This window comes from Haliotis rufescens, unplaced genomic scaffold, assembly GCF_023055435.1.
Source record: "Haliotis rufescens isolate VD_foot unplaced genomic scaffold, xgHalRufe1.0.p SCAF_2, whole genome shotgun sequence".
NCBI lineage: Eukaryota > Metazoa > Mollusca > Gastropoda > Lepetellida > Haliotidae > Haliotis > Haliotis rufescens.
In genome coordinates, this window is record NW_025963890.1 from 14834086 (window position 1) to 14858797 (window position 24712).

General features: G+C 40.2%; 1 protein-coding gene across 7 annotated transcripts in view; it reads right to left on the reverse strand.

Moving 5' to 3' along the window:
• Positions 1–24712, reverse strand: part of LOC124135583 (microtubule-associated serine/threonine-protein kinase 2-like) — a 198662-nt gene that overhangs the window by 77151 nt on the left and 96799 nt on the right. For all 7 annotated transcript variants that reach the window (XM_046500950.2, XM_046500949.2, XM_046500947.2 and 4 more), the window contains 2 exons: positions 21404–21602; positions 16923–17011 (listed from right to left, as the gene is read on the reverse strand). In XM_046500950.2, the coding sequence (XP_046356906.2) occupies positions 16923–17011; positions 21404–21602 (288 nt within the window). The remainder of the gene's footprint in view (positions 1–16922; positions 17012–21403; positions 21603–24712) is intronic.

Sequence of the window (24712 nt, forward strand, 5' to 3'; positions counted from 1 at the left end):
CAGGTAGTGACTACCCTAATTACATAAAGACAAAAGTCTACATTCACACATGACATGTATAACAATGTCTAGACCACGATTGGAGAAGGGTGTCAGCCACGGAGCATTGAATACGGAAGTAGCAATATAAAAGTTTGGCTTAATCCTCTTGCCCTCTCGCTCGTCTCGAACAGGATATTAAAACCGGTCAACTAAACAAACAATACACAACAGGCATCTTTCTGGACTTCTCTAAAGCCTTTGATATGGTATGGCATAACGGATTAATCCAAAAACTTAAAAAAATAGGACTTAAAGGTCAAATCGTAAACTACATCCAAAGCTTCCTCCAAAACCGCAAAATTACAGTGGGTATAGACCAGGCCTTGTCAGAGCAGTGTCCCCTGGAAAACGGCACCCCTCAAGGCAGCATTCTTAGCCCCACACTTTTTAACATAATGATAAACGACCTATTTGATGGCTTATCCCCCAAAATAAACACCTCAAAATTTGCGGATGACGGAGCCCTATGGATCCGCTCCAAAAGTATCTTAACATCTCAGGACTTACTACAAAAATCCCTAAACAAAATACAAAACTGGGCAGACAAATGGGGCTTCTCCCTAAACTCCGAAAAAACGACAGGAATAGTATTCAAACACAAAAATATGAGACGGGCCTCCCCTCTCCTCAAACTAAACAATAAACCAATCATATTTCAAAAGCAAACTAAATTCCTAGGTCTAATCTTCGACGAGCATCTCTCCTGGGATGCTCACGTCCAAAACCTAACCACCAGATGTAGCAAAGATCTAAACACACTAAGATGCCTAACCGGCTCCAACTGGGGAGCCTCTAAAGATACCCTCCTCAGCCTCTACACATCCCTAATCAGATCTAAACTAGACTACGGCTGTGCCATATACGATACCCTAAACGAAACCCTAACCAAAAAACTAGATTCAATACAATATCAAGCCCTCAAACTAGTAACACGTACTCAACATGGCACCTCCCTCACATCACTTCAGGCCCTTACAGGAGAAATGCCACTAAATTTACGTAGACAACACTTAACACTAAACTTCTGGGCAGCATCTCAATCAAACCCCCTTCTCCAAAACATGCTAAACCAAAACATACGTCCCCAAAACCAGGCACTAACTAGAAAACACCCTCTACTCACCCCAATATCCCAACGAATAATAAACTACCATAACGAACACCAAATAGGAAACCAACAACAAAACTGCAAACAATCAAACGTATTCACCCCAAAACTTAAAATCCCCAAAATAGACACATCCCTAGCCAACACAATAAACAAACAAACCGACCCAAACCTAGCTAAAAGCACATCACTAGCTTACATCCATCAAAAATGGCCAAATTGGTGTCACATATACACAGACGGATCCGCTGATCCGATCACAAATCACACAGGTTTCGGAGTCCATATAGCCCAACCAGTCAAAAATACTCAATCCTTCCGACTCCCAAACAACCAATCTATATTCACCGCAGAGCTCATGGGTATCGCCACGGCGCTCCACAGCCATCACACCAAAAACCAAAAAAAAATCTTAATACTCTCAGACTCACTAAGCGGACTTCAGGCCCTCCAAAACAAAAACACCAAAAACCGCCCCAAATTAATAAACCAAATTCTCAAAAGCGTAAACAAACTAACAGAGGCAGGCAAAAACATACAACTTATCTGGATACCAGCTCACGTAGGAATTTACGGGAATGAAAACGCAGACAGAGCCGCAAAACAATCCCTAAAAATACCAGACATAAGCCTTAAGCTACCAATATCTAAAGCAGAAATCAAAAGTATAAACAAACGTAAAATCACCCAAAAATGGCATAACCTCTATCAAAACACAAAAACCCAAATCCTAAAAACCCTCAAAAAACCCCTCACCAAACCAAAAATCCTCCATCCCTCCAAAAAAATCGATAGAATAATCACCAAACTCCAAACAGGACACACCAAACTAAATAACCACCTTCTAAAACTAAAAAAACACGCAAACGGGAAGTGCCCACACTGCACTCACCCAGAAACAATAGACCACGTACTACTACATTGCACCCACTACCTCACACAACGTACAACATTACAAACCAACCTAAATCCAAATAACGCTCTTACCTTAGAAGCAATCCTTAACCCCCAAAATAAAATAGAAAACTTCAAAGCCCTAGGCATTTACCTAACCAAAACAGAACTAATTAACCGTATTTAAAACTTCACTAAACCACCAACACTAAACATCCAAAAAACATCAACTCACCCCCACACACTCCCTTAGTCCCAACCACTCCCCCAAGGCATGTATTCCAAATCTCAAAATTTCAAAACTTTATATAAGCAACCACTAAACCCCCCTCCTTGGTTGCACTCCTCTCGCTACCACTTTTATACCACTAAATGGCCCGGCCGGGCCCGTGTGCGAAATACGCTCCAGTCGGAAAGCGCACGTAAAATCTCCTAATATAAGTAAGTAAGTAACTCTTGCCCTCTTTGCTGTAAAATATCCTCATTATTAAGTTCTTAGAATTCTGTGGCTTAGGTCACATGACCATTATTATAGTCATTAGGTCACACCTAAAGAAATTCATGTGTAAATGTTGGAACCATTTTGTGACTGTTGAGTTTGTCTTAACATTGACATGGATCAAGTATTCATTCCACAAACCAATCTTACCCCCATAACTTCTTTGGCTCACATACATTACCATATATATATACTGATGAATAAATGATATAACAGACAAAGGGAGCATATGCTTGATATGACATCACTACCCATAAAGATCCGGGTTAGAATTGGTCTTCAGCAGTCCATGCTTATTGTAAGAGGCGACTAACGTGATTAGGTGGTAAGGCTATAGCTGACTTGGTTGATGCATGTCATTGTATCCCAATTGATCTATGCTCATGATGTCAATCACTAGATTGTCTGGTCCAGATTTGACCACTTACAGACTGCCATCATACATAGCTAAAATATTGACGATTGTGGCGTCACACAACAAACAAAACAACACTAAAAGTGTATCGGGCAATACAATACTTACGCTTTTAATGTTGATTTGAAGCTTCACCATTGAAGCATTTCAATCAAACACAGATAAAAACACTTCCTGTACAGTACAACTTGTTCCCTATTTATTTCCATCAGTATATTTATCCTGAATGGAGGAGATAGGATCTCTTAAAACCTGAGTAGTCCCCGAGATCTTATCAAGCAACTAATCCACCTCCAAGGCACTTGGCCTTTGCCTTGACCCTGGCTCCCAGTACTTATTTCAGATTAGTCATGGAATCAGAACACGAGATCTGGAAAATCATGACAGCGAAGCAATAGAAAAATATAAATGAATACATATATACCACCTTTCTTTAGAAAGGTTTCTTTTTGTAAGATCCAATCAAAAAACCAGAATATTACACTGTTGTTGTTGGTTTGTTGCTTAACGCCGCTCTCAGCAAAATTCCAGCTATTTGACAGCGGTCTTTAAATAATTGAGCCTGGACCAGACAATCGATTGACATTATGAGCATCGATCCAAGCAATTGGGATCGATGACAGGCATCAACCAAGTCAGCGAGTCTGACCACCCGATCCCGTAAGTCGCCTTTTACACTGTTGAACATATGATACATAATTAACACTGAACAAATTTACTCGACAGCAACCCCTCCCTCAACATGTTCACAGTATGCAGTGATGTCAAACAAAATGGAGATCAAACTGGACTATGTCTCAATAAAACTCCATATCTTAAAAAGTTTATATTTGTAGCAACAGGGTCAGGTCAAACACGTAGCTACATAAACTAACGGTCTATTTCCAGGCTTGCAACATGACAGTGTTTACCTTCAAGTTCAGCAGCATGCCTTCCAGTGATATAAACTCTTAATTAATCATATTAATATGTCCAGCATCCTGCAAATATCAGCCATGTTTATTGGCCTGCAGCCCGCCCTCACAGCCACCAAGTCACCTTGGAAATATTACAAACTGCTTCATGAAACCCAACGAAGTGTAGATCCCTCTAGCGAACCATACCATGGGTTACTGGAACACTTACATGATTATTGTCAATGATAAAAAGCTGTTGTGTAGGAGATACAGCATAAACAAAGCAATGTCAAGTAGTCACTGGCTGTGTTTGTGAAACATGAAATTTAGTTGTGAACAATGAAATCAACAGCAAGGTCATCCCAGTCGACTTCCCAAGCTGTTAATAATGTAGAAATGCCAGAGCACCAGTTCCAACAAGATGTTGATTAAATCTGGCCAATCTCTACATTAAAAACCAAATAATTAACACATGTCAAATGCAGGAACGACTGGTTCATCCATTTCCACACATGGCAGACTCTACTCTTATTGATTGTCAAAATAGATTTGCACCTTCACTAAACCTTCTACAAAACAAGGTGAAGGACATTAGAGAAGTTGTACAACCTTGAAAACAATCAATTGGATAAGTGGGCTAATGAGAGACCTAACAAGGAAATAGAGCCACGTGTCTGTCAGGCACAATAATATGGCTGTTGATGTTAATGCTGCACAAAGTGTTCTGCAAAGTTTTTCAGGGATGTTCTGTGGACACAAAAAACTAGGTGCACATGTATATCATTTATTATGTATTTGAAACTAATTAATAACAAAACACCTATAAACGACTTGCTCAACGTAGTCTTTATATATGAATATTTCGTAAGGCAGGATTAGAGTAACCACAAGTTGGTTAGCCCGGAGACCAGAGAAAGCTTAAAAGGGCCACTCACTTATTCCACAAATTTAGTTCTAGTAACCGATCCCGATCTCGTTGGTCGCCTCTTATGACAAGCATAGTCGCCTTTTACGGCAAGCATGTGTTGCTGAAGACCTATTCTACCCGGGATCTTCATGGGTCTTCAAACTTAAGAAACATGAAAAGTAACTATTTACAGTTGTATCATATTAACACATGAGCAGGCAGATTACTAAAGGCCCTTTTTTGTCTTTTTGTCCAAAGTGTTGATGAAGAAAAACCTCAAATGTTCTTTCCCTCTCAAACTCCTCCGACTGGAATCATGAACACAAACAACAAACAATTCAAATTGTAAATTTGAATTTGTTTAAAATTTCAATGTTAAAATAAATAGAAATTGAAAGCCTAATTCAGGCATACATAAAACCAAAACTTTAAACGAAAAAAAAAGTAGTTCCGTGTTTTGCGACTGCTTGTTGAATAACCGTATCTATACAGTAGTACAAAAAGGACTAACACGGGGACTGTTCCTGTCCAACACTCTAAACATCCTGCATACACTTACCTACTATTCCTGCAACAAGAAGTTCTCCTATACAGTCAGTTACATGATCACAATTCTCCGCTTCAAAAACTGATCACTCTACACTGAATACTTGACACAAACATATCCATCATCCGCCTGAATCGTGTTTTATCCAGGTGCATCTCACAGGACAAAAAAACCTTTTCAATAAATTCACCAAGTGACATAAGAGATCATTATTTTTTCAAAAGATATTGATGTTCTGCTGATGATGCATTCACAGGGACCTATTCTTTTCTCACTCAATCTAGTATTTATGCTGACTACAAAGTCCATTTCCTGTGGAACAAGTAATGATAAATCAATTCCTTGATGGTCGTCAATTATCTAATTGATGTAAATGACTACGCTGATGGAAGTCCATGTACATCAGATCCAAACTGTTCTTCATGAAAAGCCTAAGAGGAAGGTGGACACTTTTTTATTTTGAAGCAGCGATCAGAGTTATCTCCCCTGAATCACAACAAACATGAGAGGTGGACGGTGGAGTCAATATGTCAGTGGGAAGGTGGGTGGTTGAGTGAGTGGTTGAGTGAGTGGTTGAGTGAGAGGTTGAGTGAGAGGTTGAGTGAGTGAGTGAGAGGTTGAGTGAGTGAGTGAGAGGTTGAGTGAGTGAGTGAGTGAGTGAGTGAGTGAGTGAGTGAGTGAGTGAGTGTTGAAACCTGATCCTATTGCATGGTGTTCTACAAACTTATTCTGCCTCAGAATCCAAGATCCACAACAGAACACATAATGATGGTTACTTTTACAACATTTATTGCATGACTGCAGTTTAGATTCGGTTCAAGAACTGGGATAGAACCTCAACAATTTCATACCAGAGATAGTGTGCTTATTAGATACCATTTTCAAAGAATGAAGCTTTGACCTTAAACCGTAATTCCAACAAACTTGTCCATGCTACACAGAAACATCAACATATGAATAGGCCATATATCATTCACTAACTAGAAAATGAAACTATATTTCTGTCTGGCCCATATTTCCAATCGTTGCAGAGTGGCCAGGTAATTGGTGTATTTATTTACATAACGATGCTGTGTCACCTCAGTCTCCTTATTAGGCTCGGTTTAGGAGGAGATACGAGCCGAGACAGAGCCATTCAGACGGCTCAGTATCACGGTGTTAGGGATAGACCTCTCAAACTATATTACTGCTAACTTACAACATTATCATGTTTATCATACCACTTGACATTAGTTTCTTGCTTCACCAACTCCTTAGATTAGAAATTATCTGACATAAAACTTAACTAGTTTTTCAACCTTTGAAAACATAATCATCTTTCAAAAAGACACCAAAAAAGAAAAGGAAGATCACCCTGTCCATATGGAGCTGATATAAAGTAAAGCATTTATATGCTATGCCCATTGGTTGAGTGAGTGAGTGCGTGCGTGCGTGCTGTCACTTTGAACACTATTACAGTTACATAACTCATGTCAGCTTGACTTGTGAGGAAAGCTCAAAGTGACGCATCTCTTTGACATCCATCACTTTGGTGAAACTGTGCATTGAACTGTGGTGCCCTATCATGTCCCCTTATCACAATGAGTACAGGTAGAGTATACACAGTCATGCAGCACTAAAAACTCTTGTGGAATGACTCCAGTTATATCATGGAGTATCATTGTTTGTTGTTTAAAGCCACACTCACCAATATTCCAGCTACATAACGGCAGTCTGTAAATAATCGAGTTTTGACAAGACAATTGATTGATTGATGTCATGCGCATCGATCCATGCAATTGGGATCGATGACATGCATCAACCAAGTCAGCCAGTCTGACCACCCGAGCCTGTTAGTCACCACTTACGACAAGCATAGTCGCTTTTTACTGTAACCATGGGTTGCTGAAGACCTATTCTGCCCGGGATCATCACGGGTTTCATGGGGTATCAGCTTAATGAGGATGGAATACACGGGGTGATGCAGGGTGCCATTGTACAAAGCAATCTTAGCACTAAGGTGATCGTAACTCCCATATGTTAACATAGACGAACGTCAGGTGTAGAGCTAAGGTTGTTTAATACAATGGCACCCAGGTCTCAGATGTTTACCATGAGCCAAGAATGGTGCCCACAAACCAAGAAATATAAATGGGGCGAACCTGGATTCGTACCCACAATCATAGGTTTCTGGCATACCCAAGGGATGAAACTTTGCACAATGAATTGCAACACTGAAACTGAACCCTGTGTAGCTAATAACATCAGCCTGAATTACATTCATTCATCAACTTTTCTAACACACCAGATAAATCCACTACAGCCATAAACACTCCCACAATCACTCGAACTCCATTTTATTGAATGCAGAGCTAGTATTGTGGAGTAAAATGGGCATGAAAGATGTTCCAGTTCGAGATGAGCTGTAAACATGGCTGAGTGTGTGGTACCAGACCACAGCCCCATGGCCACCGAGCTGCAGAGCTGCAGAGCTGCAAGTGGTCCAGCTGGCCTGACATGTCTTGATTGGGTGGTGCAGCTCTACACCTGCTTTCATCTTTCAACAATACCGCTACAGCACTACCAGCTCCACATGTGCCATCAGTAATGCTCATACCTCACACTTGGGGAAGACTGCTTCCAGTTAACACTGATCTACAGAGCTGTCAAGATGAGAAGGTCAAGTACCAATTGTGTTACTCATACCAAAATATTATGAACTGTTTCTACCAGTGTACACCACTAGTGAGCCCAAATTAAATGCCAGAGTTCTTGAGAGACTGCAAGAATTATTTTGAGTAAATGAAACTTTTACTCCAAAAGATAATTTTTGAACATATACATCCACTAAGTGCCAGGTATAAAAGAAGCTATTTCATATAACAAGACATGACATTTATACATCATAATGCTAAAAACTTGGACACTAATGACGCCATGGTGGAACCTGTAGATTGGTCACTAATTTTTATTTCACAAATGCTGTGAACTAGACATGCTTTTAGGGATGGGTTATTTGGTGGAACCCAGATCTCAAATATGAGTTGAGGCAATGCTACCAGTACCATCTAAATTATGTTTTGAAATATAACCTTGAAATAACAGTTTACTATGATGTTGGTTGGTTAGTTGGTTGGTTGGTTGGTTGTTTAATGCCGCACTCAAAAATATTCCAGCTATATGACGGCGGTCAGTAAATAATCGAGTCTGGACCAGACAATCCAGTGATTGACATTATGAACATCGATCCACGCAATTGGGACCGATGACATGTATAAACCAAGTCAGCGAGCCTGACCACCCGTCCCGTTAGTCACCTTTTACAACAAGCATAGTCTCCTTTTACGGAAAGTATGGGTTGCTAAAGACCTATTCTACCCCAGATCTTCACGGGTCGTTTACTATGATGAATAATTTTCATTCGTGGATAATATCTATACATTATTGTCAAAATATTGATGGAAAGAGGAAACAGACTTAGTTCACATATATTACAGAAACAGACCTAGAATCATGTTTGTTACTGTATTATAGCTGTCTGCATTCTGGTTTTGAATGCGTAGTCTGTAATGGAAGTGGCCAGTTTAAAACGAGTGCCGCAAAGCCAAAGCTGCTTTCTTATTGTCTAACGGCAACTTCCAGTTGGTCATTCTATTGGTTGGTCAAAGTTCGCAAAAGGTCATAGTGACGTGACCTGTAATAGGATGTCCTCAGCGGCAGCGAGATTGAGGTAATTAATCTAGACATGTGATTAATCCTGTTTTGTTTATTTAAAGAATTAATTGTTTAATATGATGTAAGCCTAATCATCTCACATAAAAAAACAGGCTGAGAACCAAGGAGTACACTAATCACTGTGTTGGATTAACGAGACTGATTTATGAGTGATTTCAGCAATTTTTTGCAAATTAGGTGTGTCAGAGTCAGAGTGCAAGACTGTCGGATATACAGGTCTAATTAGCACTGATTTCATGGGTCCCCATCACTAGTGTCAAGTGACGGATTTACAAGACTTGACTGTGCTCTCTTTGAGGACCTGCTAAGTCTGGATCTCAAACAAGCAAGGCTATTACTGGAACCACCAACACATGGCACATCCTGCAAATTGGCACAAGCCAGCCAGCCTCAGTCTATTTGTCTAATGTTAAAGGTGTCCTGAAGGCATATAGAATTTCAGGTGTTGCAGTGTCCTTGTTTGTTCTCACAATGCATGTTAATAACATTTCTGGATGCATCCCTGAATAATATTATCACATGATGTTGTTTTCATAAATTGTCTTTTAATATATGATGATGGAAACGAGCCCAGAGAACTGAAGAAATCCTTATTTGCTGTATCACTACAGATTTATTGGGATTTTTTTCACATTTCTGTGTCTGCATGAGAGACTTGTTGACTTTGAAGATGCCTTCCTTCACTGACGTACTCCCAACACAGCAGCAGTTGTGAGGATAAATAACCATCTTCCACAGGGACCAGACTTATTGGAACTCGTTGTTTCCTCCCAAAAGCGAGTAATTGTACTGAACCAAAGGTCAAAAATGATCTGGATACGACCAATGGTGTCTTACCCCTGTTCCATGACAGTACTGTTTGCTGTTTAACACGGCAAAAGTCCAGCTGTATGACAGCATCTATAAATAGTCGATTGTGAACCAGACGATCGAGTGATTGACATCATGAGCATTGACACTCAAAACTGGGAAAAATGACATGCAATCAACCAAGTCACCGAGCCTGACCACCCGATCCAGATACAACAAGAATAGGCTGTTTAGGACCTATATTCTTCCCCAGAATCCCTACAGGTTCCATAACAGTACTGACACACTCTCCACAAGAATTCTACTCAGCAGGCTGATGATGTATGTATGTATGTATGTATAGCTACATCTGCTACTCCCCAAGTTGTAACAAACCCGGCCACTCTGACACATCTGTTTCTGAGAACCATGACACTGCTGTTTACAGAACCAACATCAGGTCACTGTTTTAGTAGGATCACCAGAAAACATGGCTGACCGACTGACTCCATTTCACCAAACCAAAACATTTATCTCACCTTCAATTACCCCTGGCTCATAAACAAACCCACAAACCCATTAAGCTACTACGACAGGTTGTTGTGCTCTTCCACTAAATGAGAATTATGAGCCAACATCCATCCATCACCCAGCACTGAAGAAACCAACGCACAACATTTCACTAATAGCTAAGAAGAAAGGTACCAACATCCTTTATACACAAAATGGGTCAGTACCTTTATACACAGTACGTGCCATGTTAATGCAAGGCAGTATATTTGTCCAAGCATCTTACAAAAACAGTTGGACTGAGATAACCAGCCTGCCTGTTAATGTACAGATGGAACACGACTATCAGTCACTGTCCCAGTTCTACAGCCTAATCAAGCTAGAGAGGCCAACTGTCTAGGTCAACTGAGATACTATTCTGTTATGAGACCCTCTCTGTATCAAGTTTATTTGTCATTCAAAGATACAGAATAGACATTGAGCCCATAATCCTGGTATGGAAAGTGATACCTTAGTGATTATGGTTTGCAACAAATAATTACACTCTAACCAAGATAAAAGGTCCTTAACACTAGAGCAAGCTTGAAGTTAGCTTTCAGAGAGTTTTTCAACAAGTATGAGGATAAGATATGGATTAATAAAGCAGCATGAGAAATTTGCACTAGTCCTATGGTCCTTGCCAAACTGCCCAATGACAGTATCATAAGAACCAGTAGAAAGTTGCCATTTTTTACAGGTTTTGAATATGTTATTATAAGGACTAGAATGCTGGCGATTAGGTGCCTCACTCTGGCAAGTGTGGGTTCGAATCCCGGACGGGACTCAACCCCAAAAAGTACGAGAATCTGTACTTTACTAAGAAAGTGTTATCCCAAATATAACATTTGTTACATTTGACCACTTTCTAAATGGCATTGTGTATTCATAGCTTTCGGCCATCGGAGCTGTGCCAATTTACACTTGTCAGAGGGGTACTCAAAGTACGTGATCTAGACTACCGGTTGTCGGACTTTCATTTTTGTGGAAGCCTCGGTGGCTGAGTGGGTTAGATCGCTGACTTTGTGTGCTGGCGATTAGGTGCCTCACTCCGGCAAGTGTGGGTTCGAATCCCGGACGGGACTCAACCAAAAAAAGTACGAGAATCTGTACTTTACTAAGAAAGTGTTATCCCAAACATAACATTTGTTATAAGGACTAGGAGACTACAACAGTTAGTTTCTATCACTGTAAAGGCTTTAGTAGCAAACCTAAACAATGTGACTTCGGGCTCTGGGCTCTGTAAACTTAGACATTATCCCCATGGAACAAAGCAGTGACTCAGTCTCCCACCACACTCCACAATAAAGCTGTATCACATTGGCCTCTAGCATTAGACTTCAAGAACGTTTTGCTGCTTCCAAACACCTCAGGGATCAACCACCAAATTCCTCATACACTCTGATCTTGAAATCAAACCCAACAGCCAAACCTCAAATCAACAACTTTAGATGCCAACACTGGCATTATTAGATTTGCAAGGTGAAACTTATATGCCATTACTGCCATAATACAGCCAAGTGTTAAAACCTAGTTGCATGATCTGGACCTGACTACCCTGTGGTTGATAGTGTGAGAATCAGTCCATCAGTGTCACACAATCAGCAAATATAAAGTTAGGCTTTGCTATTTGGAAACATAAAACGTCAACGGCAAAGAATAACCATGCTTGATTATCTGCCCAAACAGATGTCATAGGGTGTAAAACACAAAATAACGGTTAAAATTATATGAATGGATCATTACAACTAGCTATCTGGCAACTTATTCCACTCTGAAATCAAAGGACAAAAAGACATCTGTGTTAGCCTTGTGTTAATTAAAGTATTTCTTATTACTACAGCCAATGAACAAAAATGAAACAACTCATCCCCACTCCTGATATATTCAATACATTGAAATGTGATCTTGACAGAACTTTCTCACAAGGGACTTCTTGGAGATTAGATAGTGAAACAGAAAAGGTCAAACAGCAGAGTGCTTGTAAATTCTATAAGATTACAGGTTACTTCCTTCTGAACAAGACTTTAAAGGGCACATGTTCTTACTTCAGTCCCAGTTATTGACAGTCTTCTTGAAATCCTAATGTATCCTCAGAAGCTTGGTGTTTTGTGTGCTCTCAAGTGAGTGAGTGAGTGAGTATGGTTTTACGCCGCTTTTAGCAATATTCCAGCAATATCACCGGCGGGGGACACCATAAATGGGCTTCCCACATTGTACCCATGTCGGGAATCGAACCCGGGTCTTCGGTGTGACAAACAAACGCTTTAACCACTAGGCTACCCGACCGCCCCGTGCTCTCAAGTAAAGCTACATGTAATTCAAAGTTCGTTAAGTGCTGCAATCAGCAATATTACAGCTACATGACAGCAGCTTGTAACTAACTGACCCTAGACCAGACGATCCAGTGATTGATATTGTGTGCAATGAATTACACCATCCGGGTACAATGACATGCAATCAACGAAGTCACTCAGCCTGATAACCCGATCCATTTAGTCGCCTGTTACAACCGGCATAGGTTGCTGGGGACCTACGTTTCACAGGGGATGTTAGTTGTATTTAGGTACTTCATCTTAATGCAGGAGTGATGAAGGTCGTAGATTGATGGGGTTGACAGTTCAATGATAATAATAAGGGTAACCAGAGATTCAAACTCATGGTAAGCAGATCCTGGACTCACCAATGGAGACCAGTTGTGGTGCCTAAAATAGACCACTAGGCCACCTGTTCTCCCCTTCTGCAGACAAGGAGGAGAAAGGCAACAATTTAACTCGTTTACAAGTATCATCCCATCTCACCTGGGTTTGCCTGTTCTTACACGCTCAGACACTCACAGCAGAAACTTTGTTTGGGGAGAAAATATTCATCAGGAAAGGAAAGCAACCAGGCTGTGACCCTGCCTTCTCAGACAGCAGGGTAGAGTAGGTGGATATCAGATTAAAAGTAGGCCAAAACTCGGCTATAACACTTTCTCTTCCAGCATATTGAACAAACAGACAGACATGCCTTGAGAATCCACCAGATTCACACACAAAAATATTTATGTCTGATCCATGACAAAAAGGATAAATGAGAACGAATTACGTAAGTGAGGACACACTGAATAATGGAGGGCTCAGTGCATGAATCCTGAAGGACTCGTGGATATTCAGGACCTGTGTCATGACCATCCAATAGCCAAGATTGTTTTTGAATTCTCACAGAACTGGGGAAGCAGACTTGTCACACAAGCTGACATCCATCAGTGAAAATCAATTCAGTAAATCACCAGCTTTTCCTCTGGTAATTCAAAATGGCTGCCACCAGTCATGGTGTGTTGCTTATCAAATTTGTAGGCTTTGACGTCAACAATACAAAATCTGTGGTTCCAATTTATGGACCACATCCCTTCAGTGAATTGAGAGCACTTCTCAGATGCTAAAAATTTTTAAAATCAATATCAGATGGATCAAATCTGCATGGATGCCTTTGTAAAGAGATATTCTAAACCAGTTATCGTATAGCAACATTCACACACTGCGGGTGACACCGTCTCAAGGAGCATGTAGATATTAGCTTCCTACATGGACCAGCTTTTTCTTCAATTCTATTACATCAAATAATAAAAAAAATATCGCTTTCAACTGTGAATTCAGCCTAAAAAGAAACATAGTCATTTGTGATAATGATCTCTCGGGATAAGTCTACCTACTTCATAATAAACATCCTTCACGGAATCATGAAGAGTTCCTCATTTCATCCTCAGCCACTGTATTTTATGGACAAGACATGCACTTGTAACCTTATCAGGCCATTTTTATTTATTTATTGGAACACAGATTCTGCTGACCCTATTTCCTTCCAAATTGAAAAAAGAGGATAAATAATCCAAATTTACATTTACCGTATTCAACGTTATAAGCGCAGAGGGCAATCTCAAAATTAGAAATAGGGGCCTCTTATTAGAATATAATTTTGGTGAGAGAAAAAAAAGTTCGTAAATTTCGTGGTTTATGGTGACAGCCTGAAATGATACAAAAGAAAAGTCAGACAGATATATTTTCCAGAATTTAATTGCCCATAATTAAGGGTGCATATAACACACGAGTGCATATCATATGCGAATAAATAAGGCTTGTGTACATTGATCAATCGGAAGGGGTGCTATTTGGGATTGTTCACTAGCCAATATATTAGCAAATATCGCTGTGGGCGCTTATTAGAGCGGGGCGGTTATTACGTCGAATACAGTATTATTTTTTGCCAAAACATCATACAAGAAGTAGTATTTTGAAAGAACTCAGTGTTTTAAAAAAATCATCTATAAAACATATGACGCTCTATTTAACATTAATATTTCACCAAATTGTTAAGATGACAAGATGTAATGAAATTCCTTGCATAATAAATCTATGTCCCTTGTCCTTGGGTGAAAAGGGGTGATCAATATTGGGGAGTCAGACAAGGCTTAACATCATGAACACAACAGCACCATTAGTCAGGCAGGACAGAGCACATGTTTAGTAGACTCAACTGCTGGTCCTCTGCCAGCGTCAACCAGAAACAGCCAAGGGCTGCAGTTTTTTAAGTATGATATACACTTATTGCAATTTACAACAGATGATTTAATGGCAGAGATGAATATTATTAATTCAACATAACTTCGGGCTTCTAAACTCTCGGTATGAGCAAGCAAATTCAGAAATTCATTGAGGAAATGCATATGAATACATCCTGTTATTTGTGGGCATCATGGCATCTACTCCCAAAAGGTTACTATGGAGTGTACATTTGTGTTCTGTGGTGATTTTCTATGGCAGAGATCGAAATTTCTAAATCAAGGCAGTAAAGAAAGGAAGCTGAATCTTTTTAGAAGTCTGACATGATTGGCTTAAGAACACACACATTCTACGTATTGATTGGGCCGTTCACCTGGCGTGACCTTCTATGGAAATGATCCAATTTGAATGGGATTGTGTTCAAGAAATGTCATCAAGACATTTTCATGATTTTTTGCAAATATTAATAGCTTATTCAGCTGTACTAAATTTTTTAAGGACATTTTGGATGAAAATCAGTCAATGTCCTAGAAAATGAACCATTCTGAAACTCTGAAACCTTACAGTGTTTATAATAAAGCACACATTATAGGGGTCCCTGTCAGGCCTAACATATTTTTGTTTACAATTTAATCAAGTCTGAAAAACAGGAGCAAGCTTCAAGGACCCAGGATCCTTTTTCTTTGAGTACTGCTTAAATGGCTCGTGACACAAAATCTTCCCCAAACTAACAGCCTGCACTTTTCCCTGCAACCTCACTCACTCTCCACATACATGGAGCCAACCCAAGGCAATCGTATCCAGACACAAACATGGGCATGTCACTGTGTATTACGATCACATACTGTTTCCAATTTCCTTCACCAATTGCAGGCTTTAAGCAATCAGTCTTTCCTCACAAGTACCAGGTGGGATATAGCATTGAGTACTCCCAAAGCACCTTCCCCAGAGCCTGCTGGAGCTGGGCCTGCCATGGTAGGATAATAGGCTCTGTAGTCTCATGTATAGTTTATGGAGTATGCTCAAGACAGCCTATATACCCCAGAGCCAGCAGGAATACCAAGCACTTTGGAATATTTTGCTGTGTAAATGGAACCTAATCAAAGTATGTAATTCCCTTTCCATACTGTAATGGGATATGAAGACAAAAGAAGACACAGTTGGAATTGGGAGCATATCTTGTTCATCATGATTAGATGTGGTTCCAGCTCTGTTAAATTAATTTTGACTGTCAGCTTTGATGGCAAAATGTATGTCTTTCAGTTCTGTAATTCTTGTTTTTCTTCTTTTTTTATAGATATATTTAGAGTTAATATTTCAAGAAAGAACTACAAAGCATTGTCTATTCATACTTCAAGTAGATGTTTCCTCACACTATTGTTCATATTCATTTGGTCAACCAGTGAGTGAGTTAGATGGGTTTAATGCCGCCTTGAAAATTATTCCAGTTATATCACAGCGTGTCAGCTTAAAGTGGGAAGCCCAAAGTGATGCAGGTCTCAGACGTTTACCACTTTGGTGAAACCAATGAGCACGGGTATGGTGCTGACAAACCTGGAAACTAAGCGTGGCAAAACATTGGAACCCACGATCATAGGTTCCTGGTGTGACCAAGGGACGCAACTTTGCACTGTGAATTGCGGCATCTTAGACGACTGGGCCACCTGTGCCACCTGCACAACCAATTATGTACAGCAAAAGATGTAACACAAAAAACGTGTCAACATTGTTTCACTTAGCAAGCAATATTCCAGCTAGTCCTTATAATAACATATAACAAAACCCTTAAAAAGGGCAAATTTCTACTGGTCCTTATACCTTTATTGGGCAGTTTGGCAAGGACTATAGAACAAGTGCCAATTTCTAATGCTGTATAGCATGTAAATAATTAAGTCAGGCCCCGCAGACCAGTAAGCAATGATCCATGCTCTCAGAGAACAATGACATACTATAACCTTGACCAGACACTGTAACCACTGACTCAGCCTCAGAATCCACTGTGGCATAAAGCTGTATGTACTTACCACACTGGCACAGAGGGAAGGAGCAGACTGCCCTAGGATAGTGTTCCTCATCCGCAGTAAGTTGGTTGGCTCAATCAAGGCACCCACACCTGTGAAATACAGGGAAATTGTAAATGCTAATGACAGGTTGGATAAATACCCAGGTGTTTTACACTGAAATACAGATGGCGTCCTAGTCTCTGGTAGATGAATTAACAACAGAAGCATGCATATGACACACTGAGACGCCATCCTTTTCTTTAACTGATACTCAGGGAATATATAATATGTTTCACAAATATCGATTGCCACTTTCATGCCCAATATTTCCTTAAGTAGAAAATTCTTCCTACTCATTGGTGTGAGTGAGTATGGCTTTGCACACTTTTGGCAATATTCAACTACTTCAGAGCAGGGGCCACCTCGGCTTGACACATTGAACCCATGTGGGAATCAAACCAGACCTTTTGGGTGACAAACAAATGTTTTTTTGTTGTTTAACACAACACCCCAGCCTAGTGGTAATATTCCAGCTACATGACAGCTGCCTGTAAATAATCCTGTCTGAACCAGAAAATCTAGTGATTGACATTTTGAGCAATGATCCATGCTGTCAAGCTAACAAGTCTCCGAGTCTGACCACCCAATCCACTGGTCGCCCCTACAACCAGCATGGGTTGCTAGGGACTATTTTAACCAAGGAATCCCCACTGCATGACCCACTAGGTGATACACTTCCCACATACTCATTTGAGAAGACAAGCTCCATCTTAACTGGAAGAAAATATACTGAGAAACAAAAAACTACTGACATACAACCTTCATGAAAAATAACCAAAAAACAGGACAACCCAATATTAAGTCAGATGTGTCACTTAAATTTTGATTTTTTTTTGCAAAGGATCACATCACACCCTTTTCATAACAAAGTTAGCAATAAAAATTGCATGAAAAAGGAAAGATGTGAAATATTCTGACAGTATTGTCTGATGAGGAGCTTGATGTAAATGATACAGGCATCACCCCCTGTAGCAGTGGATATTTATGGAACAGAGGTGGAAACATGCTTTCCGCGTGGGGTGTAATTACTCCATGAGATATCTCCCACTTCCGACAGACAAAATGCCTTGCATCCTTCAGGGCCCACTTGCACAAAGGGATCTTAGCGCTAAGACTATTGTAAGCCTATGTTAAAGTATTGGAGTTACGATCATCTTAGCGCTAAGATCGCTTTGTGCAAGTGGGCCCAGATAGAGAAACCTTTCTAAGCGTGTTCACATCTGATTGTTTTCGTCCCAGATTAATCAACAAGTAAGATAACACTGGACCAGATACACATCTCCCACACATTGAACTCATTGGGATAACAACAGGAACCTGATGTGACGAGATAACAAGGCAAACAGATGCAGCAGAGGACGCATTTGCAAGGGTAGTCAAATAACTATTGTGATGGAATAGTTACAAAACAAGTCATTACAGAATCCATTTGGGTTTCTGTAAATCAATATGTATGAATATCACTTTGGAAAAAAACCAAATATTTCGTCAGATAAAAAATATAAGATACAATTTAATAATGGCTATTTTCTATTGAAAAATATAGTATAGCTTAATCATATCGAGATGAATAGAATGAGTGAGTGATTTTCGTTGTCTATAGGGAAATAGTATATGGGATATTAAGATTAAACAGTAACAGGAATTTACATTCATACAGATGGTGAAAATAATCATAGTAAAAGATTACATTCATTGATTAGTATCAGTAACATAAAGGATGTTATCTTGAATGTCTGGTTATCTATTTGATGTTGTGATTCAGATAACCTCCATTTAAATCCCAAGCTATACTGAACCACGAAAGAAACGTAAAATTCGAACACGCCGCACGCACACACATTAACACTCACACACACACACACACACACACACACACTGAAAGTGAGTTCAATTCTACTGGATCAAGTTCCCCAAAGGCCAACAACTGCAGCCGAACTTGTCCACGTTATCCCAGTGGCCAATCCTGGAGATGTCGCAGCAGTGAATGCAAATGGTAGACACACATGATACCGACTGAGTTCTTACAGTTAGAATGATAGTTTGCTGCTCATTGTTCATAAACATTCTTGAAGTTCTAGAATGATACATAGTTTGCCATACAGACCATGGAACAAACATATCCAATACAGCCCTGATGATGCAAGTCTATAAAAATTGGCAAGTCTAGATCACTGCAGTTTCACCTGAAACTGAACAGTCTCTGAGCTCCTTATAATATTTCATTAAGATAATTTAACTGGGGTTTATTTCTTGGTAAAATATTTTCATTTCAGGGACTAGATGTTAGTCTAAATTATATGTACATGTTTCTGTCTGTATGCATCATCTCTTAAAAGTAGGTAACTCTAACTCTTGATTCTCAGCATGCATTAATTTTGTGGTTCAGCATACACTGTATTTTACATAATACTCTGTCTCAAAGAACTATCCCATATATCAAGTTTACACTGAAGTTACCCCAACCACTATTACCCATTGCCACTCATCTCAAGAAATTTCAATCTAATCTAAGTAATTTGATGGTTCCTGTCCTACAGCACCGAATACATGTATCGCGAGGTTCTAGAGCCTCATAAAACCCTCCTGATAGCGGCTTATTTCATTGTGAGTATCACATGTACAGCACACTGAGTAAAGAGCAAATAGTTGGAGGTGCAAACACCAGCCTGGTGCTACAGCAGGTATTGGTTGTACTCCTGCATCACCAAACACCTGGACTCGTTCCAGAGCTAACAGTTCTACCCTTCCCCTCCCTCGTCTGGGGAACTTTGGGGTAGACGAACCCTGGAAGGGGAGAGTGTTGTGATGTGTTCTGCAGGTACTGTTTACCACCAAGAGGGGAAGGGGAATTATGGAGAAGGGGTGGGGGAGTGTTGTTCTGCAAGTACTGTTTACCACCTAGGAAGGGGAGGGGAGGGGAGGGGAGGGGTGGCGGATGGGGTTGTGGAGAATTATATATGTGTGTGTGTGTGTGTGTGTGTGTGTGTGTGTGTGTGTGTGTGTGTGTGTGTGTGTGTGTGTGTGTGTGTGTGTGTGTGTGTGTGTGTGTGTTTTCACTCGTTATGCCAAATACCCAGGTTCGATTCCTGACATGGGTACAATGATGGAAGCCCATTTCTGGTGTCCCCCACCTTGATATTGCTGGAATATTGCTAAAAGCGGCATAAAACCATATTCACCTATCAACATAATGAGAAGAAAACAACATGAGAAGAACTCTACTCCTATCAACCCCAAGGGTAAAAAAGGATCCCAACATTTAAAAAAGAATTAACCAATATCATCATCTATAACAGATACATTTTTGTATCTACTTTTCTACCATCAGTATTCTTCAGGTTAAAAAGCCAATCTGACACGCAGTAACCAAACGTGTATCTATTATCCATATGTGTTTGCTGTGAAACAGAGTACACTTAATGATGTTCATGATCTGGCTGCCTTGGCTTGCATCCCACACACCACCATCAAGCAGAGCATCTAATTGCACTGAATTTGACTCAGGTGCAACAAATCAATGTCTTGATGAAGGTGAGAATGCAGAGAAGGCAGACTCATCAATCTGTTTATGCTCTGATGCTACGCTCACATTGATGTGGTGAGCACACACATGGGGTGTAGGCTATGATAGTGTTCTCTACTTTACTGGGTTTGAAAAATCCACTCGCCTGCTCGTATTGACAAGTGACAGCACACGCAGAGTGAGAAAAGCTGAACAAACGCTTGTCCTACCGGGCGAGTACATATTTCAGTCATATCAATTCATCTTCAATCATTTTCATAAAAATATGCAGGATAATTTTGAACCTAAAATATGTTATATTTCGTATGTTCTCAGTAATGAAAACGAAATACATGTTGCTTACATCATAAATAGACGGCATACTTGGAAATAGCTCTGTTGAAGAAATAAACGTTTATGCAGCAACCCTCGAAACAATTTTTTATAGGAAGGTAATAACATTTATTATTTTGGTATTAGCAACTCTTTACCGATGTTCGAATGTCAAAGTAAATGTGACTGACTTTGTCAGGGAAATGGCAGCTATAAGTCTTTAATTGTGGGGATGGTTGTGTTAATGAAAAATAATTTCATAAAATGTAAAAGGCAAGGTGAAAATATTGCTGGGCAGGCCCTGCTTTATACCAATTTATCAAACCTTTAGTTTTCAGTTTGTCAATCAAGACATCTGATTCATCAGATATCAAAGTTGAGACTGATAATTAATTCTTGTCCAAAGCTAAGATTTCACAAAAAGACCCATGTAAGATATGTATGGAATTTTTCAAGCAAATTTCGCCATGCACTGCATACACACTCCATATCTATTCTATTAGGTCATTTTAATGAATAAATTTACATATTCTTTTTTCCCCTTTTGTAATCTCTTAGACTTTTGCTTTTCAGTTCTCCTTATTGAAATAGAAAGAGCACATACTATGACCCATGTGGGAAATAGGCTGGGTTCCGGTTGGTGTTGAGGGCATGCTCTCTCGGCGCCGTTGTTTGGCATCTTCGGACAAAGTGCGCTGCAGTCGCCGGAGGCTTCCAGGGATGCTGAATGGCAGGTCATCACGACACTTCTTCAGGAGCGGTGACGGTAGCGGGGACGGCGAGGCAAGGGGGCCGAAATCAGACTGCAACAAGGAAGAAACGTTCATGAATAGAAAACAGGACAGATTTGTTACGATAATTTTCAGTTTTCATTGTCCAAAAAGTTATCTCATTTTCAACAAGATCAACATCCAACTGATCACTGACCACAGGGGTGCATTTGACAAATTTATGAGGGAAACATAATTTTGTCAGCAGGTGCCTAAATTATAACAAATGAAAATCATACTGAAGAGGAGTTTCACTATAGCTGAAAATGATTTTAATATTGGGCATGTTATTTCTTTTAAACTGACAGACTACTTTGGGGAAAAGGGGAGTGCCCCCAAACTTATAAGAGAAATAAAATAAATGTTGGTCCAAAATACACTTAATGCAAATGAATAATTTTTTTTATATATCTGGGCTGATAAACTTTTGAACATCACATACACCATCACCCACACACCTAAAGCTGACAGCTGACATAGGAAAAAATCCACGGTCTATGGATTCAGAGGGATATTGGCAACCTATGTATGTGGGAAGGGTTCTGACAGGAGTCACAAGGATACATGGGTCATGCTACAATACATGTCTGAAACAAAGGCGACAGGATACATGTGATGTGATATATATACTGCCAGCGTTGTGTCTTTGTCATATTTCAGTGGAGATCATGATCATTATCATGACCATTATCATAATCTCAATATATACAGCTTCTTTCAAGTATAACATATTGGGTTCAAAAACATTGTATGGCACTAAAATACTAATTCTACAAATCACTGCATCCTGATAAAGTGCAGGAAGGTGTTTGAGTACACAACAGTGACTTCTAAAAAGTGATAACCGGACAATCCAGTGATTGACACCAAGAGCATTGGTCTACGCAATTTGGATATGATGACGTGCAGTAACCAAGTCAGCGAGTCTGACCACCCGATCCCGTTAGTCTTACGACAAGCATAGTCGCTTGAGCTTGGGTTGCTGAAGACCTATTCTAACTTGGATCTTCATGGGTGGAATACTGTGATATGTTTTCATAATTGTAATTTTCAATTTCATGTACATTCCTTTTAAGATAGAAATTTGCAATGTGGTATGGGGTCCATGGTCAACTTCAGTAGAGGAATCTAAACCTTTCCACTGGTATATAAAGGTGAAGTGAAGATGTGTAGATGCATTGTGACAAGATTGCACCATGCATGCCAGGGAAGATCCAGATATTGTTGACTGTTATTTGGCTTTCAATGCAGAGCCACGTAGACTACTGTTACAGGTGGCAGTGCCACTCTCACACAATGACTCCGACTGTGCATTTTGTCTCAGGCTCCTAGGACACTGCTTACATAGTCAGAATACTGGTAGTTGTATTGATATTGTCAGTTCTGTTTTGTTGATTGTTGTTTGATGCCACACACAGCATTATTCCAGCTGTGTATGTGTCTGTGTCCCGTAAATAATTTAGTTTAGACCAGAAAATCCAGTGATTGATATTGTGAATGTCCCACTCCATCAGAGAATAAAAACCAATCAAGCCACCAAGTCTGACCACCCAAAACATTAAGTCGCCTCCAACAACAAGCATAGCTTGCTGGGGGCCATTTCTCAGCCCAGGGGCGGTCAGGTAGCCTAGTGGTTAAAGCGTTTGCTCGTCATGCCGAAGACCCGGGTTCGATTCCCAACATGGGTACAATGTGTGAAGCCCATTTGTGGTGTCCCCCACCATGATATTGCTGAAATACTGGTAAAAGCGGCGTAAAACCATACTTGCTCACACTCAGCCTGAATCCCAAATTCTCAAATATCAACAGGTTTTGGGGGCAATCTAGGATCATATTCTCCACAATGCATGTCTTCTGTGTGCATCATGGCGCTGATAAACCTGGATTCATGTATGGAGTCCTTAACAAACACTCCAATTCTACTTCACCGACACTATCATCTCTATACCATAAACATGTGATGTTTGCCATAACACTTAGTATCATTTAGGTACATATGACCAGCTACCCAAACCAACTCAGAGCTCGGTGTGTGGTGTGAGCGTGGCGTGGCGTGGCGTGGCGTTGCGTGGAATGACATGTGACCAAGCTGATAGCAACATTGTACACTGACAGGTTAATTGCTCGTGCTATCAACCACTGGTGTGCCTGACCCAGACAAGAATATTTACAATGTATTTCCAGGCAGCCAAAACATACCTGGAATATTGCCAACTGCAGCATCAAACAACACTCAATCACTGCCCCACAGTCATTACTTGTGCGAAACTGAAACCTCATGTTGTTCTCACTGATCTCGTCGTCATCACTAACTTTCAGCCATATAAACAGATAACACCTTGATTAGTCTTAACTGAAGTACCGAGACAAAACTTGCGATAACAAGGTTGTACCGTCGCTTCATGATCACACACTATGGAAACAAACCCCCAGTTTCTACATCTCCAAACTGGTACTAATTTGTTTAGAAGCAATTTTATCACTTCAGGTCAATGGATTCAATTACCGTAAGTGCTCAAGTCAGAGAAATGTCTACGTACACGGGAACTCAACAGGAGAGCTTAACCTAAAGTTCTGAAGCACGGAAACTCTTAGACGACTTCCTTGACGGTGTTGTAGCTGATGCCATCCACCTAAAGGCTCGATTCTTGTCCACCACAAACGTGTCTGAATCAGGCGGGTCCGGCGTGTAATTACAAGATGCGGGGCAGGAGACCTAATCTCCAAGCAAGGCGCTCATGGTAATGGACTGTATGAAACACAATGACAATTGTCCCCAAACTTCAACCTGGTCACACTGATGCTGCCACAATAAACAGGGATATCCCACCCAGATCTTTCATTTCCACATGAACCAGATGGATTATTCAAGTCTGACTTCCTCCTGTTCATGGTCTGCCAGATTGGTTTACCTCTCTGCCCATCTCCCCTCCATTGATGTCATGACAGATTGAAAACAAATCTTCCCTCTACCATTTCAATATTGCCAATGAGTCTAAGCTATCATTTCCAAGCAATCATCTCCTTGGCTGTTGCCCCAAGAAAGTCACCATGCGAACATTTCTGTATCTGTCAAGGGGAATGACTTCTACACCAATCTATCAAAACTAAAGGTCACATTGGCAGCATTTAAAGGTATTCAG